Here is a 26047-nt window from a genome sequence, read left to right on the forward strand (position 1 = left end):
GTCTTCCTTATTTCTGTTTATAAAAATGGGGGTTATGTTTCCCCTTTTCCAGTCAATGGGAACTTCACTGGACTGCCATGACATCTCAATATGATGGATAGTGACTTAGCCACTTCATCCACTAGTTCTCTCAGAACCTGCAGATGTATCTCATCAGGTTCCATGGACTTGTGCACCTGCAGGTTCCTTAGATGCTTTCAAACCTGATCTTCTACAGTGAGTGCTTGTTTTCCCAGTCCATGCCTTTGCCATCCAGATCTTCACTCACCAGTAACCCTAAGTCCTCTTATACAGGGATTATCTAAATCCCTGCATCCCCCAGCCTGTATTGATATTGGGGGTTGTCCTGACCCAAATGCAGGACTTTGCACTTTGCCTTGTCGAACCTCAGGAGATTCACATGGACCTACTTCTTGAGCTTGTCCTGGTCCCTCTGAATAGCATCCCCTGTGCCTGTTTTGTTGTTCCTGATGGCACTGCATTTTACACTGCCTGTGGTTAACTTATTGTTGTATTACTTAATAACATTTAAAAATCATGTCCATTTCTAGAAAATTCTTTTTGCTCCCAAGTTCTTCAACCTTGTAGCAGGAGATCTGGTCTCCTAAAATTGAAGTGAAACAAACCTCATCTGGTAATCTGAGCTGGTAGTTGGCAAGAGAAATAACCATGGTGGTGAAGAGAGCTACATGCCAACAGGACCTCTGTTATGGCAATAGAACATGTTCTGGTGATAAAAGGCTTTGCTCCATATGAATAGGGTTATTGGTACTGAGGAGGCAGATCTGCAGGTGACAGTTACAACCATTTTCCTACCATCGTTTCAGCTTTTGTCTAGTGATTTATTCCACTGCAGTCACTTTGAGTACTTTGCCTGGTTAACACAGTATGATTTCTGGCGTAAAATTTGTTTAATGTATACTAGAGGGAGCTTTTTGTGACAAGCAGTTGTCAGGATAGTATCTGATGAATGTGTGTACTAATGTCATGTCAGAAGAACTAAAACTTATATTTCATTTGAGATACAGTTTGATGAAAAAATGGAGGGGTGTTTTTATGTGTGAGCTTTAGTTAAAAGTTGTTGTCCCTGTTCTAGCTGTTATGCAAAGCTACTTTGAGGACTTCATTATTAAAACCCATTATTAGATTTAACTCTGCTGGCATAAAAGTGGGTGGATGCCTACTTTTTGCAGGTGTTATCTGTGTCAAGTAATAAATTGAACAATTCTGATTTAGGGGAACCTGTTAAATCTCCTTGTGTTGGGACCTTTTAGTTGCCCATTTCTGCATGTTACCTGCTTTTTGTTTTTGGAAAATGTTTTAGTTGTGGAGGAAGGATCCTGTTTGGCACCTCTTTTTGGAAATGGGCCTTTGCACTTTGGATTATCATCATTGCTTCCTAGTTCCCAGGTTGCTGGTTGTAGCAGTGAACACCTGTCATTTTCACAGAGTTCACAGAATATTATGAGTTGGAAGGGACCCACAAGGATTTCAAGTTCAGCTCTTAGGTGACTGGCCCACAGAGGGATCAAACCTGTCACCTTGGTGTTACTAGCACCATGCTCTTAACAACTAAGCTAATCTCGGGGTCAGTATATTTATGTAGAGGAGGAAGTAAGTATATTTGTAGTAGTTGGTAACATTTTCCCTTAGATGGATTTGTTTTTAATCTTTGTATTGTGACACAATATTATCTAATACAATATGTCTTGATGGATCAGTGAGCTCAAATCTGGTCACTGCTGCACTTGCACTGCGTCTTATGAGGTTTTTCCTCCATTGTTTCAAGTGGTTCCTGCTTGGGTATGAGCACTGAAAGTTCCTTGTTGCCTCTAAAATTTGTCACTACTGAATCTTGTTTACAATCTGAAATATGAACTGACTGGAGGCTCTCTTTGTTCACTTCTGCAGTGAATTGTGAAATGGGGCTTGGATCTGTGAGGTTTTGTGTTAGTAGTAATAGGCATATGAACATAATACAAATAAAATCTTATAAGAGCAAGTATTAATAGTAAGGATAATAAAATGTAACCTATAAAGGGGTTCATGATGTTTAAAAAATCCACTTTCAGAATGCAATGCTTACTGATCTAAAAGGATCTCAACTAAGAGATAATATTTGTGGGTATAAAGTTGGTTACAAGTGAATCCTTTAAACCTATATTCTCAATCATTAATTTTGGAGTGTATTTTATAGTTTGCTCATTATTTTTAAAAACAATACATGTAATCATACAATGGAGTGTCCAGGAAAACTGAACATGGACAGACTCTCTGGGTTGTATGCATTAAAGTTTGTATACAAACACATCTCCCTTGTGTTTCCTCTGCAATAATTTGGGTATTTAAAGGATTTTTAAAACAACTGACAAAAAATTTAATTTTTCAAAGAAAACTAACAGAACCACAGAAGTTCACAGAAGGACCCATTTTTATCCTGCATAGAACTTGGATAAAAAGTGAGAAATGTAACCAAAAGAGTTCATGACAAAGGCAATTGAAAAATAAGCCACTTTGACTCAAACTGCTTGATCATTAAGGTTGAATGTAGTACAAGGATCCTGATATCCAATGTAAACATGTACTTTTTTCTTTAAATTGCTGAAGAAAAGTGTCTGAATTAAGGGCTTTTTTAAGCTGTGGGGCTTGTAGTAGTATACTTAGTGTATCACAAAATCAATGGTTTGAAGCTCAAGAATGTTAGGTAGTGTACTGTTTGAGGTTTTAGATCATCTGACTTTGCAAGTATAATGGAAGAGTAACTTGGTACTATGACAAAAAAGCATTACTGTAAATGTCATTAGTTTCTAAAATATGGTCCTATTGACTATTTTCCACAAGTATCCCCTCTGTTCAACAACTTTTAAAGTGTTGTTATTGTTTTAGATTAATTTAAACTGGATCATATTACTTTTAATATTGTGTGTACAGGACCTATATGGGTGTATACAGGTGATAACACTAGGTATGCTGTATTTTCTAGATGATGGAACAGTGGGGAAAACTTCATAATTTTCTGTAGAGATAAAAGGGAAGTTAATAGAATACCTATTCTACTTACCACTTCAGACAATAAACTTCAGGGTCTTAGTAGAGGGGATTTCACTGTTAATAAATACAAATGTGCTAGTGAAGTCAAGAAAGGGAAGAAAATAACCTTTATTTCTTTTCCTTGCTTTAACAGTTGTTACTCAACCAAGCCCATCAGTTTCTCAACCTAGTACTTCACAGAGTGAAGAGAAAGCTTCTGAACTGCTTAAACCAAAGAAGAACAGATGTTTCACATGCAAAAAGAAGGTTGGCCTTACGGGTATGATAGTACTTTGTTAATATTGAATAGATTTATATTATTAGTTGCCTCTTACTAGATTGTCTTGGTTTGAAAAGACAGGTGTCTGCTAAGGAAGGCAGAAGCCTCCCCTGAAATGGAAAATGTAAACCCCCTCCCTCCCAATTATTATAATTTTGAAATTAAAAGGTTCGGAGGCAAATATATGGGAATAGGAATAACAGTTCTTTACTAGGAAAACTAAAAATACAAATGTAATAGAACAAACAAACAAAAAAAAACACCTACTGACAGAATCAGAATATGACCTGACATCCTGTGGGTCACGGTGTTGGTAGCAGTCCAATGGAAATGGTGGCTGCAGTCCTCCTGGAGTGACAGGTGTGGTTCTATTGAAGCAATAATCTTCTAGAAGGGTATAGTTTTCCTCTGAAGGTGCAGTAGTGGTGTAGATGGGCCTAGTCTTCCTCTGGGAATCCAGTGGAGAAGACAGCTGCTCCTCTGGGAATCCGGTAGGAAAAGGCTGCTCTGGTATCCCAAAATCTCTGATTATATCCAGGTAGGAATGCTTGGCTCCTCCCCCTGGGCAGAGCATCTCACAATGGGTTGATGTAATTTTATCAGTCATGCAGTGAGACTCAATGGCCCATTAACAGAAGATATTTCCCAGAGGGAGGATTGGTTTGTGGAAAAGATAAAGAAAACTGCCCAATTAACAAAAGATAACTGCCCTACCTCTAACAGATGGCAAATAGAATACACACATTATCTTTCAATCCAGGACATAGATTAAATTTGTTGAAATCTGTAGGCATTAAACTTTTGCTTGCTGTTACAAAATCCATAATGTTAGATCCCTTAATAAAGTTAATATTTGAAAATATTAATTCCACTTAATCTATTTGATACAGAAGATGCACATACCCCCTTTGAACTGGCTAAGCCCTTAATTTACAGCTTTCTTAAGTCTGAAACTTCCTAGTAATGTTGTTTTTCATTTTCTTTATACAGGGTTTGGTTGCCGATGTGGAAACTTATTTTGTGGACTTCACCGTTATTCTGACAAGCATAACTGTCCATATGATTACAAAGCAGAAGCTGCAGCAAAAATCAGGAAAGAGAATCCAGTTGTGGTGGCTGAAAAAATCCAGAGAATATAAACTAGTCTATTTGTGAAAAGACTGACTTTTGTTTTATTTTAATATGCCCTATGAAAGCATTAAAGAGCAGATGCATGGTCATTTTCCTTTGTTCTCCAAAGTTTTAATTTTAGCCTTGTCTGTCTTAATGTTTTTTCATAATGTTTGGGTGTTTGTTACAGGCAGAATTGGATAGATACAGTCCTTGAAAATGTATATGCTCTCCTCAGAATATGATTGGATGGCTAGAACCTGCATGGGAATACACATGTACAGAAGACAGGCTCTAGTTCACATGTGCCAAACAGATGTTTACTTAATGTTTGGCGCAGATCTGCCTTTTGAGATGTTCAAGGTGTTTATGACTAGCCAAAGACTGTGCCTGTTTGGGAGAAGGATATGTCAGAAAGGCCAATGGTCTACTTCTATCCATTTGAAATCTTATTTTATTTTCAGTTTCCATGCTTCATTATATTCCAGCAGAATATAAGACATGTAGAGGGCTCTACCATCCAGTAAGATGAGTGTTAGTGCCATATTTAATAAAAAGTAATTTAGCAATTGCAATGAGAAAAATGGAAAAAAATCAGATATATATGAGAAGAAAATTATTTTAGAGCAGATAACAACTTTAGAATAATGAAAATTATAGTAATTTCCCAAAGGAAATGTCCTGTTAGAAATTTAAGAACTGTCCTGCAACAGTTGTCTGCCTTTCCTTGCATAGCTAATAATGTTGTGTAGCACAATATTGTGCTAAGATTGACTTAGAAAACAAAAGCTATCGGTGGGATTTTTAGACATACCACAGCAACTCTGTCAAGTGACGCATGCATCTGTGTAAGTTGCAGAAGTATTTCAGCAGTTTATTATTCATGTGCTTCTTAAATTCAGCACATTCTGGGTTCAAAACCTATTAGGAGCTTTTTTCAGTAAAAAAAAAAAAGTTTTAAATGTAACAATTGTTGTGTATGGGAATCATACCCAACATGACTCCTGTAGACTTAAGTGGGAGCTGGAACCACTCTTGGAAGGCTGCTTTATCATTTTTAATTGTATTTTGGTGTAGGACTGCAGTGTTCTTGGGTATATTGCATGGGCTCCATTATCTACAGCTTTGTATAATAACTAGGAAGGACAGTATAGTTCACTGATGCTTGTCTGATAAAATCTTTTCTGTGTTATAATGGAAGGGGGTTTTGTGATGTATGAAACTTGTGGTGGTTTTTGATATAATTGAGTATAGTGTGGACTAGTGTTGTAATGCCTCTTCATATATATGTACACAAGATGCTACTTATGATTTTTATTGCAGTGTTCAATCTTAGTTTTTCAGTTCACTTTAAAAATCAAGCTTTTGCTTGAAATTTGTTCTTTCAATTTAGTTATCAGATATGCAAGCATGTACAGATAGTTCATACTTAGGTATGGCACATAATGACTCTATTCAGCATCTATGCTCTGCTGCATTATGCAAATAATAAAAATCATGTACAGAAATAAATACTTTTTGTGGTAGTTCATTTGCTTTAGTTATTGCTGTAACTTAAAAGTGGCCCTGTGGCAGTTGGGATACAAAACTGTCGTGGTTTGACATGGAAATTAGTTTTCTCAGGAAGGTGGGGTCAAACCAATCAGTGGTCAGGTTTGGATATTGACACTTGGAGTGACCACTGTAGGCATTGGGCACGCCTCTGAGAACACAGGGAGTTAAAAGCAGAGAACTCCCAGGGGAACTTTCTCTTCTGTTCCAGTCAGGGTCAGCGAAGAGTGCAGACCCTCCCCTGCCCAGCCACGGGCTGGGCGAGGGAGGGGAAGCCATGCGGCCTGTGGCTGAGGTAGGCCACAGCCCCAGAAAGTGAGGGGGGGATGAAGGGAATGGAACCAGGCCAGCCCCCCACAGGTCAGAAGGGTGGAGAAACACTGAGATGTCCCAGGCAGACCCCCAGAGAGAGAGAGAGAAAGAGAGAGCCCATTCCACCTGGAAATTTTATAACATATGCCGGCAGTATGCCGCAGAGAAGACAAAGGTGGGGGGAGGAAGGTGCCCAGCTGTGGGAGTTTGGCAGCCTGCTGTAAGATCTCAGCAGTCCTGGGAGCCCAAGACTTTTAACCCTTTCCTGGGAAAAGAAAGCTTTGCAAAACACTACTCCTGCTTGATCTGAAAGAGAAGAAAGACAGCCTGGGACACAGATCCTGGGATCTCTGGATCTTTATGCTAGCACTGGGACTTTCCTCAAGGAGACCACAGATCCCCAGTCCAGCCTGGGACACAGGTAAGAACCCCACCTGTTAATAAGGCATTCTTTCTAGGAACCCTGCCCACATGAGATGTGCAGACTTTCCAGCACTATGGGTGGGTTATTTGGTATTCCAGAATTTGGTATTTGATTTTGTTATTATTGAGTTAAAAGATATTTTATTAATGTATGATTATGTTGTTGTGGTTTGTTGTTTAGATGTCCTCTGTTCTCCCCATAGTCTCCTTCTCCCCCCCCCCCCTCATATTGTTGCCACCAGACAGCCTGGGTTGTCCCAGGACATGTAGAGGGAAGGCATGTACATGTGTCCCTTGCATGGGGCAGTTGAGAATGGGGAAAGTTTGTTGCTAGGAGGGCACGGCATGACAACCCCTGACTTCCAATCAAGTTGCAAGAAAGTAGTCTCCACCAATGGATGGCAAAGAAGAGTTGACTGACAGACTTTTGGAGGGGCCAGGGTTGCCTGATGCAACCCCACAGGTATAAAAGGCGGAGCAGTCATTTTGTAGACGAGCTTGTAGCAGCCAGTCACAGACTCAGTGTGCTGTCCTTTTTCCTTATTCAGTCCTTTGTTGTATTTGTTAAGGTTTAATAAACCTTTAAAATTTTAAAGTGAGTGGTTGTTTCTCACAAATGGGGACTTGATCCAGGATGAAAACCTCATCTCCATGGCCCTAGGAGATTTTCAACAGGAAGTGCGCCCCACTGAATTCGGTGGCCCGATTGATTTCTCCTGGGATCATCGATAATTTGCAGGTTGACACCCTGGCTACAACAAAGGACCAAATAATGAAATAGAAGAGGGGGAAGAAAAGGTTCCCTGAAAAAAACCTGCAGATGGAAAGATCTGGAGGATTGTGAGTATTGTGCATGGGGGAAATGGAGTCCGTGAGTGTTCCTGGGTGTGAGTGAAACGGAGTCCGGGAGTGTGCTTGAGGTGCAAATGAGACTTGGGAGAATTGATTTTAAAAGGCACCATCCTTATAATTAGTTTGGCCAGATTAATCACCCTTAATCCAAGAGCATAAACCCCAGCTCCAGGCAGTAGTGCACTTGTGCACAGGATCTGTACCTGGTCTGTCGGAGCTTAAGGGCAGATATAGGGCGGGACATGGAGTGAGAGGGAAGCGGTAGAACCGCAAATGGCAGGGTGTGAGTGAAAGAGTGGTACTGGATTTAGGGGGTGTTTGGTGGGGGCTGGGATCACCGGGTACCAGTAGCGGCAGGGACTGTGGGAGTCCACGCGAGTGGTGACCGGATGTGCTAGGCACAGTAACACCCCAGCGATGCAGGCTCGCCTGTGCAGGGCTGCCAGTGGTGACTTAGAGGTGCCAAGCATAGTAGTGCCTGGCAGGGCTAACCCAGTAGTGGGGTTTCCAGGCAAGGGACTGCAGGGGCACCACATGGGTGACGGCAACTGGAAGGGCGCTGTAAAAACCAGTGCTGCCAGTGGTCAGGGACCAGCCCAGTTGTGTAGGGGTGTCCTAGGTTATAATATTGGGGTGTATTCCATTACCACCTCAAGCTGCAATTCCTTTTTTTTTTTTCCCTTATCTTGTGACTCAGAGATAAGTCCCTCCAGGAAGACCAGTTCTTTTAGCCACATGACTGATAAGATCACAGCATTCTATTGTCAGATGCTCTGCCCAAAGGGAGAAGCCAAATGATGCCATCAAGGATATAAACAGGGTTATGTAGACAGCAAGTAGATCCCCTCTTCCAAGAGGAACAGCTGAGACCTTCTCTACACTGGACCTCCAGAGGGAAACTACATCAGTATACAGGACCACTGCATGGACAGAACCATATCTGCTACCACTGCCCTAGACAGCAAGTGTCAGGTTGTATCTCTAACTCTGTCAGTAGTTCTTCTTTTGTGCTATTGTATATATTTGGTTATTTGTTCCCTTCCCCTAATAAATTGTATTTCTGACTTAGAGCCTCTCACTGGTTTTGCTTTCCAAACCAGGACAAGGGGTTTCCAGATCACAAGTGGGAGTGGGTCCATGTGAATGGCAGTAACCAGGGGCACTGGGCACAGTGAAGTCTGGTGCTGCCAATAGTTAGGGGTTATCCTGGTTGTGCAGGGGACTCAAGAACCGCGGTACGGGGGCTATTCCACATGGATAGTGGCAAGCAGGGGCTCAGCACAGTAACTTCCAGTGCTAGCCGACCCAGCTGAGGCGGCGGCGGTGCTGAATGTAGTTGCGTGCAGCATTGCTTATGGTCCGGGGTCTAGCCCGGTTATATGGGTGTCTCTGGACCGCAGGCAGGTTGTTTGTCTGCTTTTGTTTTTTTCTTGAAGGGAGGCAAGGTTCTTTTTCCTTTCTTTCTTTCTTTTCTTTTTCTTTCTCTTCTGGTGTCGTGGTTTGACAGTGAAAGAGAATTTTTTCCAGAAGGAAGAGGTCAATTTGGATATTGACCAATTGAAAGTAGACACGCCTCTGAGAACACAGAGGGGTTAAAAGCAGAATTCCCAGGGGAACTCGCTCTTTTTGGTTCCGGTCAGCGTGCAGTGCAGCCTCTCCCCTGCCCAGCCACGAGCTGGGTGGGGGAGGGGAAGCCCCATGGCCTGAAAGGTAGGCCCCAAGGGTGGTGGAAGGACTGGAACCGGGCTGGCCCCTTGTCTAGGTTCGAGACAGGAATCTGCGAAGGAGGGCTAAAGCCTCCTGTGCAATGGAGAAGGTAAACCCCCTCCCTCTGAATTACTAGGAGTTTTAAATCAAAAGGCTCTCAGGCAAAGATATGGGAATGGGAGTAACAATTCTTTACTAGGAGAAAACTAGACAACAATTTAAAAAAGGCAAATGCAATCGGTACAAACAAAACCAGTGAAAAAGTCCAGAACCTGAGAATTCGGGGTGCCAGTAGCAGTCCTGCTGGGAGATTGCTCCCCTTGCAGTAGTTGATGAATTGCAGCTGCAGTGGTGATCTTTAAAAGGGTATAGTTTTCCCCTGAAGATCTGGTGGCAGTGGGGCCGGTCTTCCTCTGCGCTGGGGTTGCCTCCGAGCTCCGCTGCCGTCGCCTCAGCGCGCTCCGGCTGCTTCGCTGCGAGTGCCGCCGAAGAGAGCTGCTTCCCTGGGAATCCCGCAAAGAGAGAGAGCCAGCTGCCTCTCTCCCCAAACAGCTACCCCTTTATACAATAATAGAGTGCTTGGCTTCCCCCTCTGGGTGGGACCCCTCACAATAGGATGGTGTTACATTTACCAGCCTGGCAGTGAGTCAGTCAATAGTGTATAAACAAACCATTGCTTCTACGGGGCAAAACATTGTCTTTGAGAGAGATAACAAAACCTGCCCAACAGGTTTGCCTTCAACAGATGGCAAATAGAATACAAGCTTATCTTACAACCCAGGACATTATCCACCCCTTATTCTATTTCCATCTGCACACCATGAAATCTTATACCCAGTTCTCTCTTAAGACTAAGTTTCCCTGTGGTACACAGCAGGACTCCCCATCTTTCTGCATTACCCACCAAGTGTAACCAGGTCCTTGAGCAAAGACAATCCCACGAATGGGTTGGTCTTTGCCTGAGGTGGGATTAATCCAAACAGTTTTCCCTAAAATACCTTTCATATGTACTACAGGGACCTTATCTCCATCTACTGCGTGTAAGGGTTCTGACTGGGCAGGGCCAGCTCGATTGACAGACCCTCGGGTGTTGACCATCCAGGTTGCTTTTGCCAGGTTAATTTCCCAGTTTCTAAATGTTCCCCCACCAAGTGCCTTTAGGGTAGTCTTAAGGAGTCCGTTGCACCGTTCAACTTTGCCGGCAGCTGGAGCATGATAGGGAATATGATATATCCATTCGATACCATGTTCTCTGGCCCAGGTGTTGATAAGGCTGTTCTTGAAATGGGTGCCGTTGTCAGACTCAATTCTCTCAGGGGTGCCGTGTCTCCACAGGACTTGCTTTTCCAAGCCTAAGATGGTGTTCCGGGCAGTGGCATGAGGTACAGGGAAAGTCTCCAGCCATCCAGTGGTGGCTTCCACCATGGTCAGCACATAGCGCTTGCCTTGGTGTGTCTGGGGCAGTGTGATGTAGTCAATCTGCCAGGCCTCCCCATACTTGTACTTGGACCACCGCCCACCATACCATAGGGGCTTCACTCTCTTGGCCTGTTTGATGGCAGCACACGTCTCACAGTCATGGATAACCTGGGAAACACTGTCCATGGTTAGATCCACCCCTCAGTCTCGTGCCCACTTGTAGGTGGCATCTCTGCCCTGATGACCTGAGGCATCATGAGCCCATCGAGCCAGGAACAACTCCCCCTTATGGTGCCAATCTAAGTCTATCTTTGACACCTCTATTTTTGCTGCCTGATCTACCTGCTCGTTGTTTCGGTGCTCCTCATTAGCCCGACTTTTGGGGACATGGGCATCTACATGACGGACTTTCACCGTCAGCTTTTCCACCCGAGAGGCAATGTCTTTCCATATATCAGCAGCCCAGATTGGCTTTCCTCTACGTTGCCAGTTGGCCTTCCTCCACCTTCCCAGCCAGCCCCACAGAGCATTGGCTACCATCCACGAATCAGTATAAAGGTAGAGCTTTGGCCACTTCTCCCTTTCAGCAATGTCCAGAGCCAGCTGAACAGCCTTGAGTTCGGCGAGTTGGCTCGATCCACCTTCTCCTTCGGTAGCTTGTGCAACTTGGCGTGTGGGGCTCCATACGGTTGCTTTCCACTTCCGGTTCATCCCTACAATGCGACAGGAACCGTCAGTGAAAAGAGCGTAGCAGGTCTCCTCTGCTGGTAGTTGGTTGTATGGTGGAGCTTCTTCAGCCCTTGCCAATTGTACCTGCTCCTCATCATCAGTGAGACCAAAGTTTTCACCTTCTGGCCAGTTCGTAATTATCTCCAAAATCCCAGGGCGATTCAGGTTTCCAATACGGGCGCGTTGAGTGATGAGGGCAATCCATTTGCTCCATGTGGCGTCAGTGGCATGGTGGGTAGTAGGAACCTTTCCTTTAAACATCCACCCCAGCACCGGTAGTCGGGGTGCCAGGAGGAGTTGTGTTTCTGTGCCAATTACCTCTGAGGCGGCTTGAACTCCTTCAAAGGCAGCCAAGATTTCCTTCTCTGTGGGAGTGTAGTTGGCTTCAGACCCTCTGTAACTTCGGCTCCAGAATCCCAGTGGTCGGCCTCGAGTCTCCCCAGGCACTTTCTGCCAAAGGCTCCAGGACAACCCATGGTTCCCGGCTGCAGAGTAGAGCACATTCTTGACCTCTGGTCCCGTTCTGACTGGGCCAAGGGCTACAGCATGAGCGATCTCCTGCTTGATCTGGGTGAAGGCTTGTTGCTGCTCAGGGCCCCAGTGGAAATCATTCTTCTTTCGGGTAACCAGATAAAGAGGGCTCACAATCTGGCTATACTCAGGAATGTGCATTCTCCAGAAACCTATGGCACCCAGGAAAGCTTGTGTTTCCTTTTTGCTGGTTGGTGGGGACATAGCTGTGATCTTGTTGATGACCTCAGTGGGAATCTGGCACCGTCCATCTTGCCATTTCACTCCCAGGAACTGGATTTCTCGGGCAGGTCCCTTGACTTTGCTCTTCTTGATGGCGAAGCCAGCTTATAGTAGTATCTGGATGATCCTCTCGCCTTTCTCAAACACTTCTGACTCTGTGCTCCCCCACACAATGATGTCATCAATGTATTGCAGGTGTTCTGGAGCCTCACCCATTTCTAGTGCAGTCTGGATCAGTCCATGGCAGATGGTGGGGCTGTGTTTCCACCCCTGGCGCAGTCGGTTCCAGGTGTACTGCACGCCCCTCCAGGTGAAAGCAAACTGAGGCCTGCATTCTGCTGCCAGAGGAATGGAGAAAAACGCATTAGCAATATCAATGGTGGCATACCACTTTGCTGCCTTGGACTCCAGCTCGTACTGGAGTTCCAGCATATCCGGTACAGCAGCGCTCAGTGGCGGAGTCACTTCATTTAAGCCATGATAGTCCACAGTCAATCTCCATTCTTTGTCAGATTTGTGCACAGGCCAGATGGGGCTGTTGAAGGGTGAGTGGGTTTTGCTGACCACCCCTTGGCTCTCCAGCTCCCGAATCATTTTGTGGATGGGGATCACGGCATCTCGATCCGTCCGATACTGCCGGCGGTGCACTGTCGAGGTCGCAATTGGCACGCGTTGTTCTTCCACCCTTAGGAGTCCTACTGCAGAGGGGTTTTCTGACAGTCCAGGCAAGGCGTTCAATTGCTTAATGTCTTCTGCCTCTACAGCGGCTATTCCAAAAGCCCACCTGAGTACCTTTGGGTCTTTGTAATAGCCGTTCCGGAGGAAGTCTATGCCTAGGATACACGGAGCATCTGAGCCAGTCACTATAGGATGTTTCTTCCACTCCTTCCCAGTCAGGCTCACCTCGGCTTCCACCAGAGTCAATTGTTGTGATCCCCCTGTCACACCAGCAATGGAAACAGGCTCTGCCCCCACATGTCCCGATGGTATCAGAGTACACTGTGCACCAGTATCAACTAAAGCAACATATTTTTGTGGCTCTGATGTGCCAGGCCATCAGATCCACACTGTCCAGAAGATCCGGTTTTCCCGTGCCTCTCCCTGGCTAGAGACAGGGCCCCTCTAACACTGGTTATCATTCCTTTCCTGGGCATACATACTAGAGGTCCCTTCAAGGGGGTCTGACAGATCGTACCCACAAGCTTGGCCACAGGAGGTTGAGGCTACCTTCACTTTGGTGGAACTCCCCCGGTTAGAGTTTCCCTCTAGTTGACGGACCCGTGCTGCCAGGACAGAAGTGGGTTTCCCATCCCACCTCCCCATGTCTTCCCCATGGTCACGCAGGAAGAACCACAGATTAGCCCTTGGGGTGTACCCTCTCTCTCTAGCTGGGGATTGTTGGGCGCTGATTCTGGGGCCTGTGACTCTCACGGGTGCTGTATTAACCTTCCTTATCTCCTCCCTCATCTCCTCTTTAAACTCCTTAATCACAGCTGAGATATGAGCCTGCATTGGGCCATTAATCATACTCTCATAATTCCTAAGTTTGTTGGCAACAGAACCCACTGTCTCTCGGTGGGCGTCAGCATTGATTGTTGCAATGAAGGTGGTGTATTGAGATGGCCCAAGATTTTCCAGACTCCACAGCATTTGTCCTGTACACCTGACCTTGTCGGGGTCATTATTGTGTCGTCCCATCCCTCCCAAAGAGTACCTCCAATACTGCCACTTCTCTCAGCTTTCGGATCCCTTCCTCGAGGGTCTTCCAGTGCATTCTATGATGGTGCTCTTGCATTCTCTCTCTGTGGACAAACCTCTCCCTGACACTCATTAAGAGCCGCTCCCAGAGAGAAAGGGACCCTGGTTCCCTTACAAAAACCTGATTTATACCCGAGTCCTGGGTCAAGGGTCCCAAGTTCCTTGCCTCACCACCGTCCAGCTGCACGCCTGTACCCATAAGATCCCAAACCCGGAGTAGCCAGGTAGCATAAGCCTCACGCCCTCGTCGCACAATGTCTTTATGCAGATTACGAAGACTTTCGTACGTCAGGGACTCGGTGATGATAGCAATTTCTGGCTCCCCTGTGGGTTGTGAGGTTCCTCCATTCCTGTCCCTATCTGCAGGGTGCTCTGCTTTCACCTTAGACTTCCTTGTTTCTACCGTGGCCACTGCTGCTGACCGTGACTGCCTTTGTGGTTCAGCTGGAACCTGGACAGTTGTAACATCTGTGGGTTCCACAGCTGTACTATTAGACTGTCCCTCCTCAAGGCAAAGGGCCAGTTTCTCACCAGCTGGGGAAATGCACTCCTTCAGCATCTCTCATATCTCCTTAACCAGAACCCTCACCCAATCTGGGCGGTTCATTTCTGAGGTGGGCTGTGGGGCAGGGTCAGGCTCTGGAGCAGCAGCATCTCGAGTCTGTGGTGTAGGTGTGAGGGTAGTTATCCAGGTTAATCTTCCCTTATCTCTGAATGCTAAATATAACAGGACTATCAGCAACACCACCCATTGTATGGTATCATTAGCACTTAGAAAGGATCTTAACCCTTTGAGAACTGGTGGAGCAGACCCAAAAAGATGGTTAAAAGTTTGGGAGAAAGTTTGCCCAGGCGCTATTTCCTCGCAGTAGGTACCGTTATTAAAGTAACCCCAAAAACATACAGTTAGTGTGTGATAGCTATGAATCCATGTACCTGCCTTCCAGAGGAAATTAAAGATCCATGAATTCCTCACCCAATTAACCCAGAATCCAAACTTGACAATAGACACCGTAGCCTTAGTTATAGGACCCATTTTTAGATAAGGGTCTGCAAATGGGAAAAGTATAGCTACGATCATATGCCACCCAAACCAAGGTAAACTAGACCACATGGTGATGCTGAAGATGTTTTTACACGCAACAAAAAAACAAATTACTTAAGAACTGTTAATCCTTTTTCCCTCTCGATGCCCTCGAGCCCCACGTTGATGCGCCAAAATCTGTCTTGGTTCGACAAGACAGGAATCTGCGAAGGAGGGCTAAAGCCTCCTGTGCAATGGAGAAGGTAAACCCCCTCCCTCTGAATTACTAGGAGTTTTAAATCAAAAGGCTCTCAGGCAAAGATATGGGAATGGGAGTAACAATTCTTTACTAGGAGACAACTAGACAACAATTTAAAAAGGCAAATGCAATCGGTACAAACAAAACCAGTGAAAAAGTCCAGAACCTGAGGATTTGGGGTGCCAGTAGCAGTCCTGCTGGGAGATTGCTCCCCTTGCAGTAGTTGATGAATTGCAGCTGTAGTGGTTATCTTTAGGAGGGTATAGTTTTCCTCTGAAGATCTGGTGGCAGTGGGGCCGGTCTTCCTCTGCGCCGGGGTTGCCTCCGAGCTCCGCCGCCGTCGCCTCACCACGCTCCGGCTGCTTCGCTGCGAGTGCCGCCGAAAAGAGCTGCTTCTCTGGCAATCCCCCAAAGTAAAGAGCTGCCCTGTCCCCAAAAGGGTACCCCCTTATATCCAATAAAAGAGTGCTTGGCTTCCCCCTCTGGGTGGAACATCTCACAATAGGATGGTGTTATGTTACCAGCCCTGCATTGAATCAGTCAATGGCCCACTAACTAAACATTACCTCTTAGGAGCAAAACCGGATCTTGGAAAAGATAACAAAACCTGTCCAACAGGTTTGCCTTCAACAGATGGCAAATAGAATACAAGCTTATCTTACAACCCAGGACAACCTCTCACCATATCACCATATCCCCCAAGCCACAGGAGTCCGGAAAGATGGGGGGGGGGGGGGGGGGCAATGGAACAGTGACAATTCCTGGCATAAATGACCATGGGATATCCCCAGCACCATGAGCTACCCCTGAACACACTCGTCTTGACCCAGATAGTTAAAAATTGTTTGCTTTTGAGTGCGAAGAAGGCACAACTGACATGGATTGTGCTACCCCAGGGCTTAAAAATAGCCCCACTATATTTTGCAATCAGTTGGCAAAAGAAATTGAGAAGTTGGAAAAATAAAATCTGGACAGAACTTTACTACAATGTGGAGATTACATTCTGCCAGCAACCAAGACTGAAAGGAAGTGCCTTGATGCTACTGTAAGTCTGTTCATTTTCTTGGGATAATCTGGATACATGGTGTCAAAGAAAATGGCAAAAATAGGCAAAAAAACTGTAATATATATTGGGTTTGAGATCTTGCAGGGAAAATGAAGCTTGGGAAGCAAGAAAAAAAAAAAAAGCCATTTGCCAGGCTCCAGAGCAAGGACTACAAGCCTTCTTAGGTATAGCCAGATGGTGGCAGTTCTGGATTGCCAGCTATGGGGTGCTGGCAGAACACTTGTATGGTCCTTTGTGGGAATGATTATGCTCCTCTGCACGGTGGGGGTGTAGGGAGGCAGAGATCTCTGAAGCTTGCTCTTGGGGAGAGAGGTTTATTCAAAGATTCATGAATGCCCGAGCCTCGTGCTCCCAGGCATAGCACGTGGCTGGGCTTAGGAGGATGGGGGAGGGGAGAGAGAAACGGAGGGTTTAGGTGGGGAGGAAGTCCAAGAGAGGAGGAGAGGGCCAAGAGAGGGAGGAAGTCCAAGAGGGGAGGAGAGGGCCAAGAGAGGGAGGAAGTCCAAGAGGCCGCATGGCCGCTCAGAGCCCCCTTTTCAGGGGCTCCTAGGTGGGCTGGGACAAGGCATGGGCCAATGGGGTTACAGACTCCGATGCTTCAGGGGCAGGTACAGGGGTGCGGGATGAGCCACAATCTTTTGCGGGGTGGGATGGAACAGTCCATTTCACTCCAGGATTCATCCAAGGGCAGAAGTGACATTCGGCTAGCTAAGATAACAATCATATCTATCTACCCTCTGCAACAGTCCTTCATCAAAAAATATGTGGTATGGACTCCTGAGAGTCAGAGGGCCCTTAAGCCCTAAAAAGAGTCTTAATGCCAACCCCTACACTGGGAATTACACACTTAAAAAAAGTATTTATTTGTGCATGGAAGAATGCACATGGCACTAGGGGTGTTGGCACATCATTTGGGGTCATGAAAGCACTGTGAGGTACAAGTAAAGGATGACCCGGATGCTTGAGAGTGGTATGTTATGAAAGGAGTGAGAACTTAGAAAATTCCTGCCTGTAACACAGATTTCTGGCAGTAGCTCTGTTTCAGAGAGCCTGCACCCCAAATGTCTCTCGTTCACAAGTTCTTAATAATGGCCAATAAAGTCTATTATAAAATGAATTATTTATTAAATAGACACAAGATTAACAGACAGAAGACTTTAAACATACTTACTTAGTACACAGGATAGCACAAAAAGAACTAGTAGATAAAAATACAGAACTAGTAGATAAAAATACAGTGCACAATAAAAGGTACTGATGCCTTGAAAGGCTACATAGAAAAAAAGGCTAGACAGTGTTAAAGGAATAAAGTAGGTATTTATTTAAAAGGCCTTCAAAGGATACACCCTGAGCAGTAAAAGAGCCTGGCCAAGGCTACACCTAAGATGGGTGACGGATCACATGTTTTCACACTTTTATAAGTTTTGGTCCATTTACATATTGGGGTTAATTATCCAAATACAGCTTCAGGTTATGAAGTCCCATCCTCCCAGATTGCTCTCCTCAATTCTTTGTTTATACTTTTTGGGGGTTTGCTTAAGTTAGTGTCTTGGTTTGAAAAGACAGGAGTCTGTGAAGGAAGGCAAGAGCCTCCTGTGAAATGGAAAAGGTAAACCCCCTCCCTCCGAATTACCACAATTTCAAAATTAAAAGACTCTCAGGCAAAGATATGGGAATGGGAATAACAGTTCTTTACTAGGGAAAAGAAAAAACTAAATTTAAAAAAATGTAATTAGTACAAACAAAACTACTGATAGAGTCAGAAACCTGACACCCTGAGGAGTCAGGGTGTTGGTAATAGTCCAGTTAAATGGTGGCTGCTCCTCCTGGAGTGGCAGATGAAATGCTGCTGAAGCGATCTGTAGAAGGGTGTAGTTTTCTCTGAAGGTCTGGTGATGGAGTAGATGGGCCTGGTCTTCCTCTGGGGATCCAGCAGGGAAGAAGCTGCTCCTCTTGGAATCCAGTGGGGAAGAGGCTGCTCCTCTGGGAATCCAGCAAAAGGGCTGCTCTGATGTCCCAAAAAGTGCTGATTTTATGCAGGTAAGAATGCTTGGCTCCTCCCTTCTGGGTGGAGCATCTCACAACGGGATGATGTAACTTTACCAGCCGTGCAGTGAGTCATTCAATGGTCCATTAACAGAAGATATCTCCCCGGAGGGAGACATTGTTCTTGGAAGAGATAAGAAAACTGCCCAACCTCCAACAGATGGCAAATAGAATACATGCTTATCTTACAAGCCAGGACAGTTAGCTGTTGCAGATGATAAATAGATATGATTGTTCATAAATAATACAGCTAGGATGAGAACAGTTCTCCCAGCTAGCTGGATGTCACTCCTGCCCTCGGATGAGTCCTGGAGTGAAATGGACTGTTCCATCCCACCCCCCAAAAGATGTATGGCTCATCCCACACCTCTGTACCTTCCCCTAAAACATGAGTGTCTGTAACCCCATTGGCCCATGCCTTATCCCAACCCACCTAGGAGCCCCTGATAAGGGGGCTCCGAGGGGCCATGCGCCCTCTTGGAACTTCCTCCCCTCTTGGAACCCCGCTCCCCCCTCCTGGAACTTCCTCCCCTCCTGGGGCTTCCCCTCTCCTAAACCCTCCTTTTGTCTCTCCCCTCCCTCACCCTCTCAGGCCCAGCCATGTGCTATGCCTGGGAGCACGAGGCACGGCCCTCCTTCACCCCCAATAAACCTCTTTCCCCAAGAGTAAACTTCAGAGATCTCTACCTCCCTCCACCCACACCGTGCTGGAGCGTGGTATTCCCACAGTTAGCAACATAAATCAAGCATTTAAATTTTAGCTTGTAGAATTGTATGTTGAATTTTAACCTTTTACTTTAGAAACCTCTGCCACGGTACAAAGGGCATAGGAAAATGCAAATTTCTAAAGCTTCTTGCGATAAAGAACAATACTGGGAGAAGACCAAGGAATGCAAGAACCCTAGATAAAGGAACTCCTCTGTCTCCAAGCTGATCAAAATCGACAGACATACTCAGATAAGCACCAAGGGACCAAAGTGCATGCACAAAGGAGAAAAGGAGAAAAATTCAAACGTTCAATCATGAAGAAAACCATGGCCTTCAGCCTCAGAGACCACCGAAAGACCCCTGTACAACCACCACTGTGAACAACGCATGCTCAGAAGGGTGTGGACCTAATTACCATGCGAAGCGAGGACAGGCAGGGCAAGGGGTTGAATATGCATGGAAAGGTTGTGCAATGTAATGTATATGTGCCTGGCACTGACAATACATACCCACTTCATAACTACACCAGGTTGTGGAGTCTATTTATTCTGCGTATCTCTTCAGTCCCAGACCACGCGGGAGGAGGGACGCCTGGCCTGGTCGGCAGGGTGGCCGTGGGCCAGGAGGCCGGGACCGGGGCAGAGAAACTCACTGGTGACACCAGAGCTGGGGTGTGGGTGGGGACCAAGGGGGCTGCTGCAAGCAGTGAGACCAGACTTGGGACAGGGGGCCAGTACCAGCAGAGATGACATGAGCGGCAAGCCGGGACTTGGGACAGGGACTGGTACCTGCAGCTCAGCCGCAAACGGCGGGGGGCTGAGCGGGAGTGGGGGAGGCAATACTTGCGAAGGATCCCACTCTTTTTCCTTTTTTCCCCTCTTGTTGCCCGCCCTTTTCTTTCCCATTTTTCTTTTTTGGCTTTGTCTCAGGGGTTTCTGATACTTAAAAGATTTTTATTCTCCTAAAATCTCCCATCCAGCATGTGGCATATTCTCTTTCTTCTGGATTAAATGGTTCTTTTGAATTTACAAATACATTTAGAGCCTGACAAATTCAATTTTCAAGAGACCTGTATCTAGGCCAATAAACATGGTCAGATCTTATTTCCTTTGCAGTCCATTCTAGCATACAGAATTGTATCATCTTCACCTTGTCCTTTTTTCCTGTACAAGTGTTTTTATCTCAGTTAGCTAAAATAATTCCCAGAGGTCTATCTTGTGGTATTTCCATTGGTATGTTTTTGCACCATTTTTCTTTCCTGTATCCAACTTACTGGATTTCTGTCCCTTTTTTTTTTTTTTTCAAAATCTTATCTATTCATCCCCTGCCTATGTTTTTCACTTTAGCAACCTAAATACCACCTTCTTCTGACTACACACACTTTTATTTCTCATTCACTTTCACATATTCTTTCACACTCTCAGGGCACGAAGCCTGTCGCAAGAGAATTGCAGGTCCCTGTCGCTCACCCCCCCCCCCCCCCCCCCCCCCGCCTTGGGGTTGGTCTCCAGGTTTCAGTATCACCAGGCCTCCAGGCAGGGCCCTGACTCTGGTTGCCTCTGGTGACAGTTCACCTGTGAGGCTGATTTGTGTGTCACTCACACTCTTTAACCACAGCCCCCTCCACACACCTGGGGGAAAAATAGCTTGTTTACTGGTCATATACACCTTCTGCCACAGCCCCCCACCTGCCCAGGAAGCTGAGACTGATTTTGTGTGTGACTCACTCTCACACACAACAAGACAACAATAAGGCACCTTTTACTATCAAATCACCTGTTACAATTTCAGATGATACTGGCCAGCCCCGGTGCTCTTGGATATCCCTCAATCCAGCTGTGCTGTCCAACCCCAGATTCTCTTGGACATTTTCCCTCAATCTGTCGCTGCTGAGGCAGGATGGGAATGGATATGACTCCAAGATCAGAAGGCAAGAAAGAACTTTATTAACAAGAAGCGTTCCTCTTTTATAACCAGGATCACTAAGATGAAATATGATTGGTCTCAAAGTGAAAACCTTTCACACCATTGGTGCACTATGAATAGCACATGGTGGCAGAACATATCTATAAACAATATGAACAGAAAGAGAGATAATAAATTGTTTACATTCCTCTCTGACTTTTTCCCAGGCTTAGCCTGGCAGAATGTCTCTCTCTCTGACTGAAGTGAGAATATCCATATCAATCCAGCAGAATTTTGCTCAACCCTGGATGCTCTTGGGAATATAAATCACTCAACCCAGCAGGTTTAATCCTGGATGCTCTCGGACATCCTCATCCCTAATCCCATCAGAATTTTTAGGGGCCCTTTCTACACTTGTTGCTTTATTTTATTCCACTTTCCCAGAGGATAATGCCAAGAAAACCCTCAGCTCCCTCTCCCCAAGGGGTCCCACCTCTTCCCTGAGACCCAGTCCCCGTTTTCCCAGGGGGGATTCTCTCACTCTTTTTATCACTCGCTTCATCTCTTTACTGGCCACTTTTCTTGCGAAAATATGAAAACGCAGCGTGGGAGACCCTGCACTCACTTGGCAGGTCTGGGATAACCAGCCCGCCTCTCATTCACACATATTCATCCCCCCTTATCTGCCCTGTGAAAAATGCCAATCACTTGTTTTTAGAATTTTTAAAAGTTTAATAATAATAAAATGGTTATAAAAATAGTAATACAATTAGAATAATAAAAATTTTGAGTTAGGACAATTACAAGACAATAGAAAGCAAAGAATTACAGATGTCCAGATGTTTTGGGGCACTAAGCTGCCAAAAACATGTTTTGTGAATAAAGGAATAACCCTTAAAAACCATACACGGCTGCATATTCATACATACTTAATGGTTATGCATACATTCTATTTAAAATAAGAAATTCTGTCTGGTATGTCAGCTGCTTCTTTTAATCCCCACGATGTCTTCGAGTCTGAGCAAGGCCTGAAGAAATTAGCTTCTTCTGATAAGAAAGCCATAAATTCCTCATCTCTGGAAGATTTAGGTATTCTGTGACTGTTAGCTCAAAGTGAGTATCTTATTCCTTTAAAAAAAACCCCACATACACAGTTTCTATTTTAACTACTAAAGTGTGAGAACCTCGGCCTTGCTCTGGGGTCTCATATGGTGGTGAAATTCCTCCTCCAACCCCTGCTTCCAAAGAAAAACTCCGCAGGCTTTAGCTGTTCGGTCTCAAGGCAGTTTATTGCTAGTTATCTAACAGATTATGTTCTTGGACTGCGGCTATTTGATCAGCGGCCTGGGTAGAGGCACACACACACACTGACATCCTCTCTATCTGCTGTCTTCTTCTTCTCTCTCTCCGCCCAGGGCTGCTGCTATCTTTTATAAGATATATTACGTATAACATGTTTACAATTATTCCCCAATACCTACTACCTACTTTGCCAAGTGTTTTTCTACTCTAAACCAATATGTGAGTGCCAACATCACCAAGAACATGGAGGTAAGGAAAAAGAAGGAGGAAGAACAGGATCAGCCCACTTTCCTCCATCTTAGAACTCCTGACCCCCATGTACAAAGTAAAAACCCCCCTGTACAAGTGTTAAACCCCCCCTGTACAATACTAAAAAAAATTCCCCTCTACTTTGTAACTACTTTTACTATACTATCTAACCTTTTGTGACTGCTTGTTTCACCTCCAAAGTTGGTAACTCATTCCATGGCTCAAACTCAAAATCACAGCTGTTTTTCAGCTGTCTGCCAGGGTCTAGAATGCCTCTGACCAAGGCCTGGAACCTCTAAAAATGTCTGAGAGACATTTTGAGTTCCCACACTAAAGCTTCATTTTAACTACAAAACTACATTTACCATACTATTAAAATGTTAATACAGCACAACTAACCAATATAACATAATACATATAGTAAATATGTGCGTAGAGCCATATAATATGCATTTTTCACAATTCTCCCTCTTTGTTTTTATAATTAATTTGGCTCGAGCAATATTCATTGTTTTCTAGCCTTCATTTTTCACTCATTTTCTTCACAAATCAATCTCACTTCTTGAAAGGGGTCTTCTATATGATTTTATTTCTTTAATACCATAATCCTTTGCACCATTTTAGTTGTAGACAACTTTTGACCCATGGTCACTAATTGCATGCCTTGGACTACACTGCTGATGAGCTGAAGGAAATGGGATCAAACAAGGAAGAAATATTAAACCAGCAGTAGTGCATAAAAGGAAGAAGCCTAACTTTTTCCACCATTCTATCCCAACAAGTTATCCCACCAGCTAGTATTTAACATTGATTCCCACTTTTGAACTGGTACATGGGCTATTTTTTTAATATCATTGACTATATCCAAGACAGCATCCCCATTGTAATCTATTTTTAAACAACAATCTGATGTTTTGAATTTTCCACAAACACCCCCTTCTTCAGCTAATATAGTCCAAAGCCAACCTATTCTGATACACAGCTACTCTTGTTTGGGTTTGTTGCTTTGATATTAATTCCATTGCCCAACCAGTTGTTTGTTATTATCTCTGCAGCAGCTTGAAATCATATAATTTGATTTAGCATATAAATTGTGGTTCGATATCCCCAACTCCCATCTTGTGCCCAGGTGGTTGGCCCATATGTTTCCAATATACGTTCAGGGGGCCATTCCTCATTTCCCCATTTTTGAAATCCTCCAATAGTTTCTTTTGTTTCCCTTTTTAGATCCTTGTAAATTGGTATCCCTAAGAGATCCCCCTCAGGTCCTGGTAAAAGAAAAAATCCTGGCTGCATGATTCCCAGAGTACAACTCCCTTTCCACTGAGAGGGAAGTTTTGGATATGCTCTTTTTCCACATATCCAAAATAAGCCATCTGGAGGTTTCCAATAGTCAGATTTATGCTGATCTATATTCTCCCAAAATTTGGAAAGTTATGGGATGCCAACGTAAGGATTTTTGCCTGTATCATTACATTGAAAAAGTCTGATTTTATTATTATACTTACAATTTCCTTTCTTTACTTTTTCCTGTGTCCAGTACATGGTAGGTTCTTCTCGTATCCACCATACAGAAGTTCCTTTACTAACCTTATATCATTTTCAGGGAGTTTTTCCTACTTCATGAAGGAACTTCTTCCCATTGCGCCAGAGGCATTCTTCCCCTATGACTATTGAACTCAAAATCCACCCCTCTGGTTGGTTTTCTCCACTTATACTTGTCTGGTTCCACTTAAGGAGCTCAATTTCGCCTAAGATGCTGCCTTTCCATGGCCATTCTTGTGACATCAAAGCCCCTCCACAGACCCAACAACTGGTTATGTTAAGTTCCCTACTTATTTTTTCCACCAACTTCACAAACTGATTTTTACCCCTTCTTGAAATATCTATTTATTTCTCTAATTGCTGTTCAAGTTTTGTATACAGATCATCAAGTGAGATTGGCACAGGTTTAGGTGGTGATGCTGGCTTAGCCTTTTTGTTTATCAATTGATCTTTTACCAAATCTGGTGCTTTATTCCCAATCGCGTATGTGAAACAATTCCATCTCTCCCCTTTTGGGCATTCATTTCCCATCCTGTTACCACTTTTTCCTGAGTTCTCCGCAATCCAGTACCTTTTCCCATTGTGCAGGTAATTGCCTAATTTGGATAGGTTATACCTGTGACTGTCGACATGAGTGTGAGAAATAAAAAAGGAACCTCAGTGTCTTTCCATATACAGCTTTCGGTAACACCTGTAGCATGGCTTTATTGTTATCCCAAAAGAGAAAAGACAAAAAATGAGTGACAGAAACAAGAATGACAGAGGTCCAGTATGGCTTATACTCTCACCTCCCATGCCTATGGGGTTGCAACCCACAGCAGGTGCATTTGATCTTCTTGGTGGTGAACACAGAGGCCAATCTGGTCTTGCCCTCTATCGCTTTGTCACTTTCTCTTAGCTAATTTCCAGGCAAATAGTTTTCGACACTCCTTAACCATGGTTTCCCACCGTTCCTCAGGTATCTCCCATTCAACAGGCACTAATAATTCACATCCACAAAACAAAGTTATTATTTCAGTTGCTTCGAGTTCTACCTGGATAGGAGATCTATTTGGCATTCAACACTTCCTGTAACAAGGGCGTCAATTGTGTGAACTACAATACCAATTTTTTCCATAATTCAAACATTTACATTTAACCCAAATAGTATGTCCAGTATTTGGATATACTACGTGGCACTGATTGAGGTTGTAACTCACCCTCCTCTTTCTATAAATCACAGGCTATGGCCAAAATACAAGAGTTTTCTATCCGAAACAGTCCTGATCCTCCTGTTTAAAGCAGCAGTATTCCTCCCCAAGGAGGGTACCAAAGTAATCTTAAAGCTTGTCCAGGTGGTATTTGAAACCACTGATAAAAGCTCAGACTTATTTCCCAGTTAGGTGTGATCCTGTGTATGTTTCTTGGATCATTTGGATCCTCCCAGTACATTACCACCCATTCCCCGTTTAAGAGTCAATTTTGTATCACCCGGTTCAGATGTTATTGTCCACTCCTTAGGTTCTTCCACAGGTCCTTTGATTCTACTGGTGTGGAGCCACCCTCGTTCCCTGGTCCAGATCGCAGCCTCAGTCATCAGCAGTACCTGAAAAGGACCTTCCCATTGTGGAGTTCAAGATTGTTCTTTCCAAGGTTTTTACCAACACCTATTCCCCAGGGTGAATATTATGGATTTTAAAGTCTAAAGGTGTGGTTTGAGGGATTATTCCTTTTAACTGCAAGTTTTCAAGAGTTTTTGCAATTCTGTTGATATATCCTTTAACGTTCCTTTCCCCTACCTCATATGTAGCATTTTCATGATGGGTGGTCAAAAAAGGTAATGCATACATCATTTCATAAGGTGACACTCCCAGGTCTGACCTGGGTTGTCTTTGGATCCTCAATAACGCTAAAGGTAGGCATGGTACCCATGATATTCAGGTTTAGACTATTAATTTAGTCAAAGCTCTCTTTAAAGTCTGGCTCATCTTCTCTACATGACCAGAACTTTGTGGATGCCACGGGGTGTGTAACTCCCAC

General features: G+C 44.5%; 1 protein-coding gene across 5 annotated transcripts in view; it reads left to right on the forward strand.

Annotated features, from left to right (window-relative positions):
• The window catches only part of LOC146762977 (AN1-type zinc finger protein 5-like), an 87203-nt gene extending 81271 nt beyond the window's left edge, over nucleotides 1–5932 (forward strand). For all 5 annotated transcript variants that reach the window (XM_085571088.1, XM_085571087.1, XM_085571086.1 and 2 more), the window contains 2 exons: nucleotides 3185–3310; nucleotides 4301–5932. In XM_085571088.1, coding sequence (XP_085427214.1) covers nucleotides 3185–3310; nucleotides 4301–4449 — 275 coding nt within the window. In that variant the 3' untranslated portion in view covers nucleotides 4450–5932. The remainder of the gene's footprint in view (nucleotides 1–3184; nucleotides 3311–4300) is intronic.
• The last annotated feature ends 20115 nt before the right edge of the window (nucleotides 5933–26047 follow it).

Source organism: Lonchura striata, chromosome W (assembly GCF_050655825.1).
Source record: "Lonchura striata isolate lonStrDom1 chromosome W, ASM5065582v1, whole genome shotgun sequence".
Taxonomy (NCBI): Eukaryota; Metazoa; Chordata; class Aves; order Passeriformes; family Estrildidae; genus Lonchura; species Lonchura striata.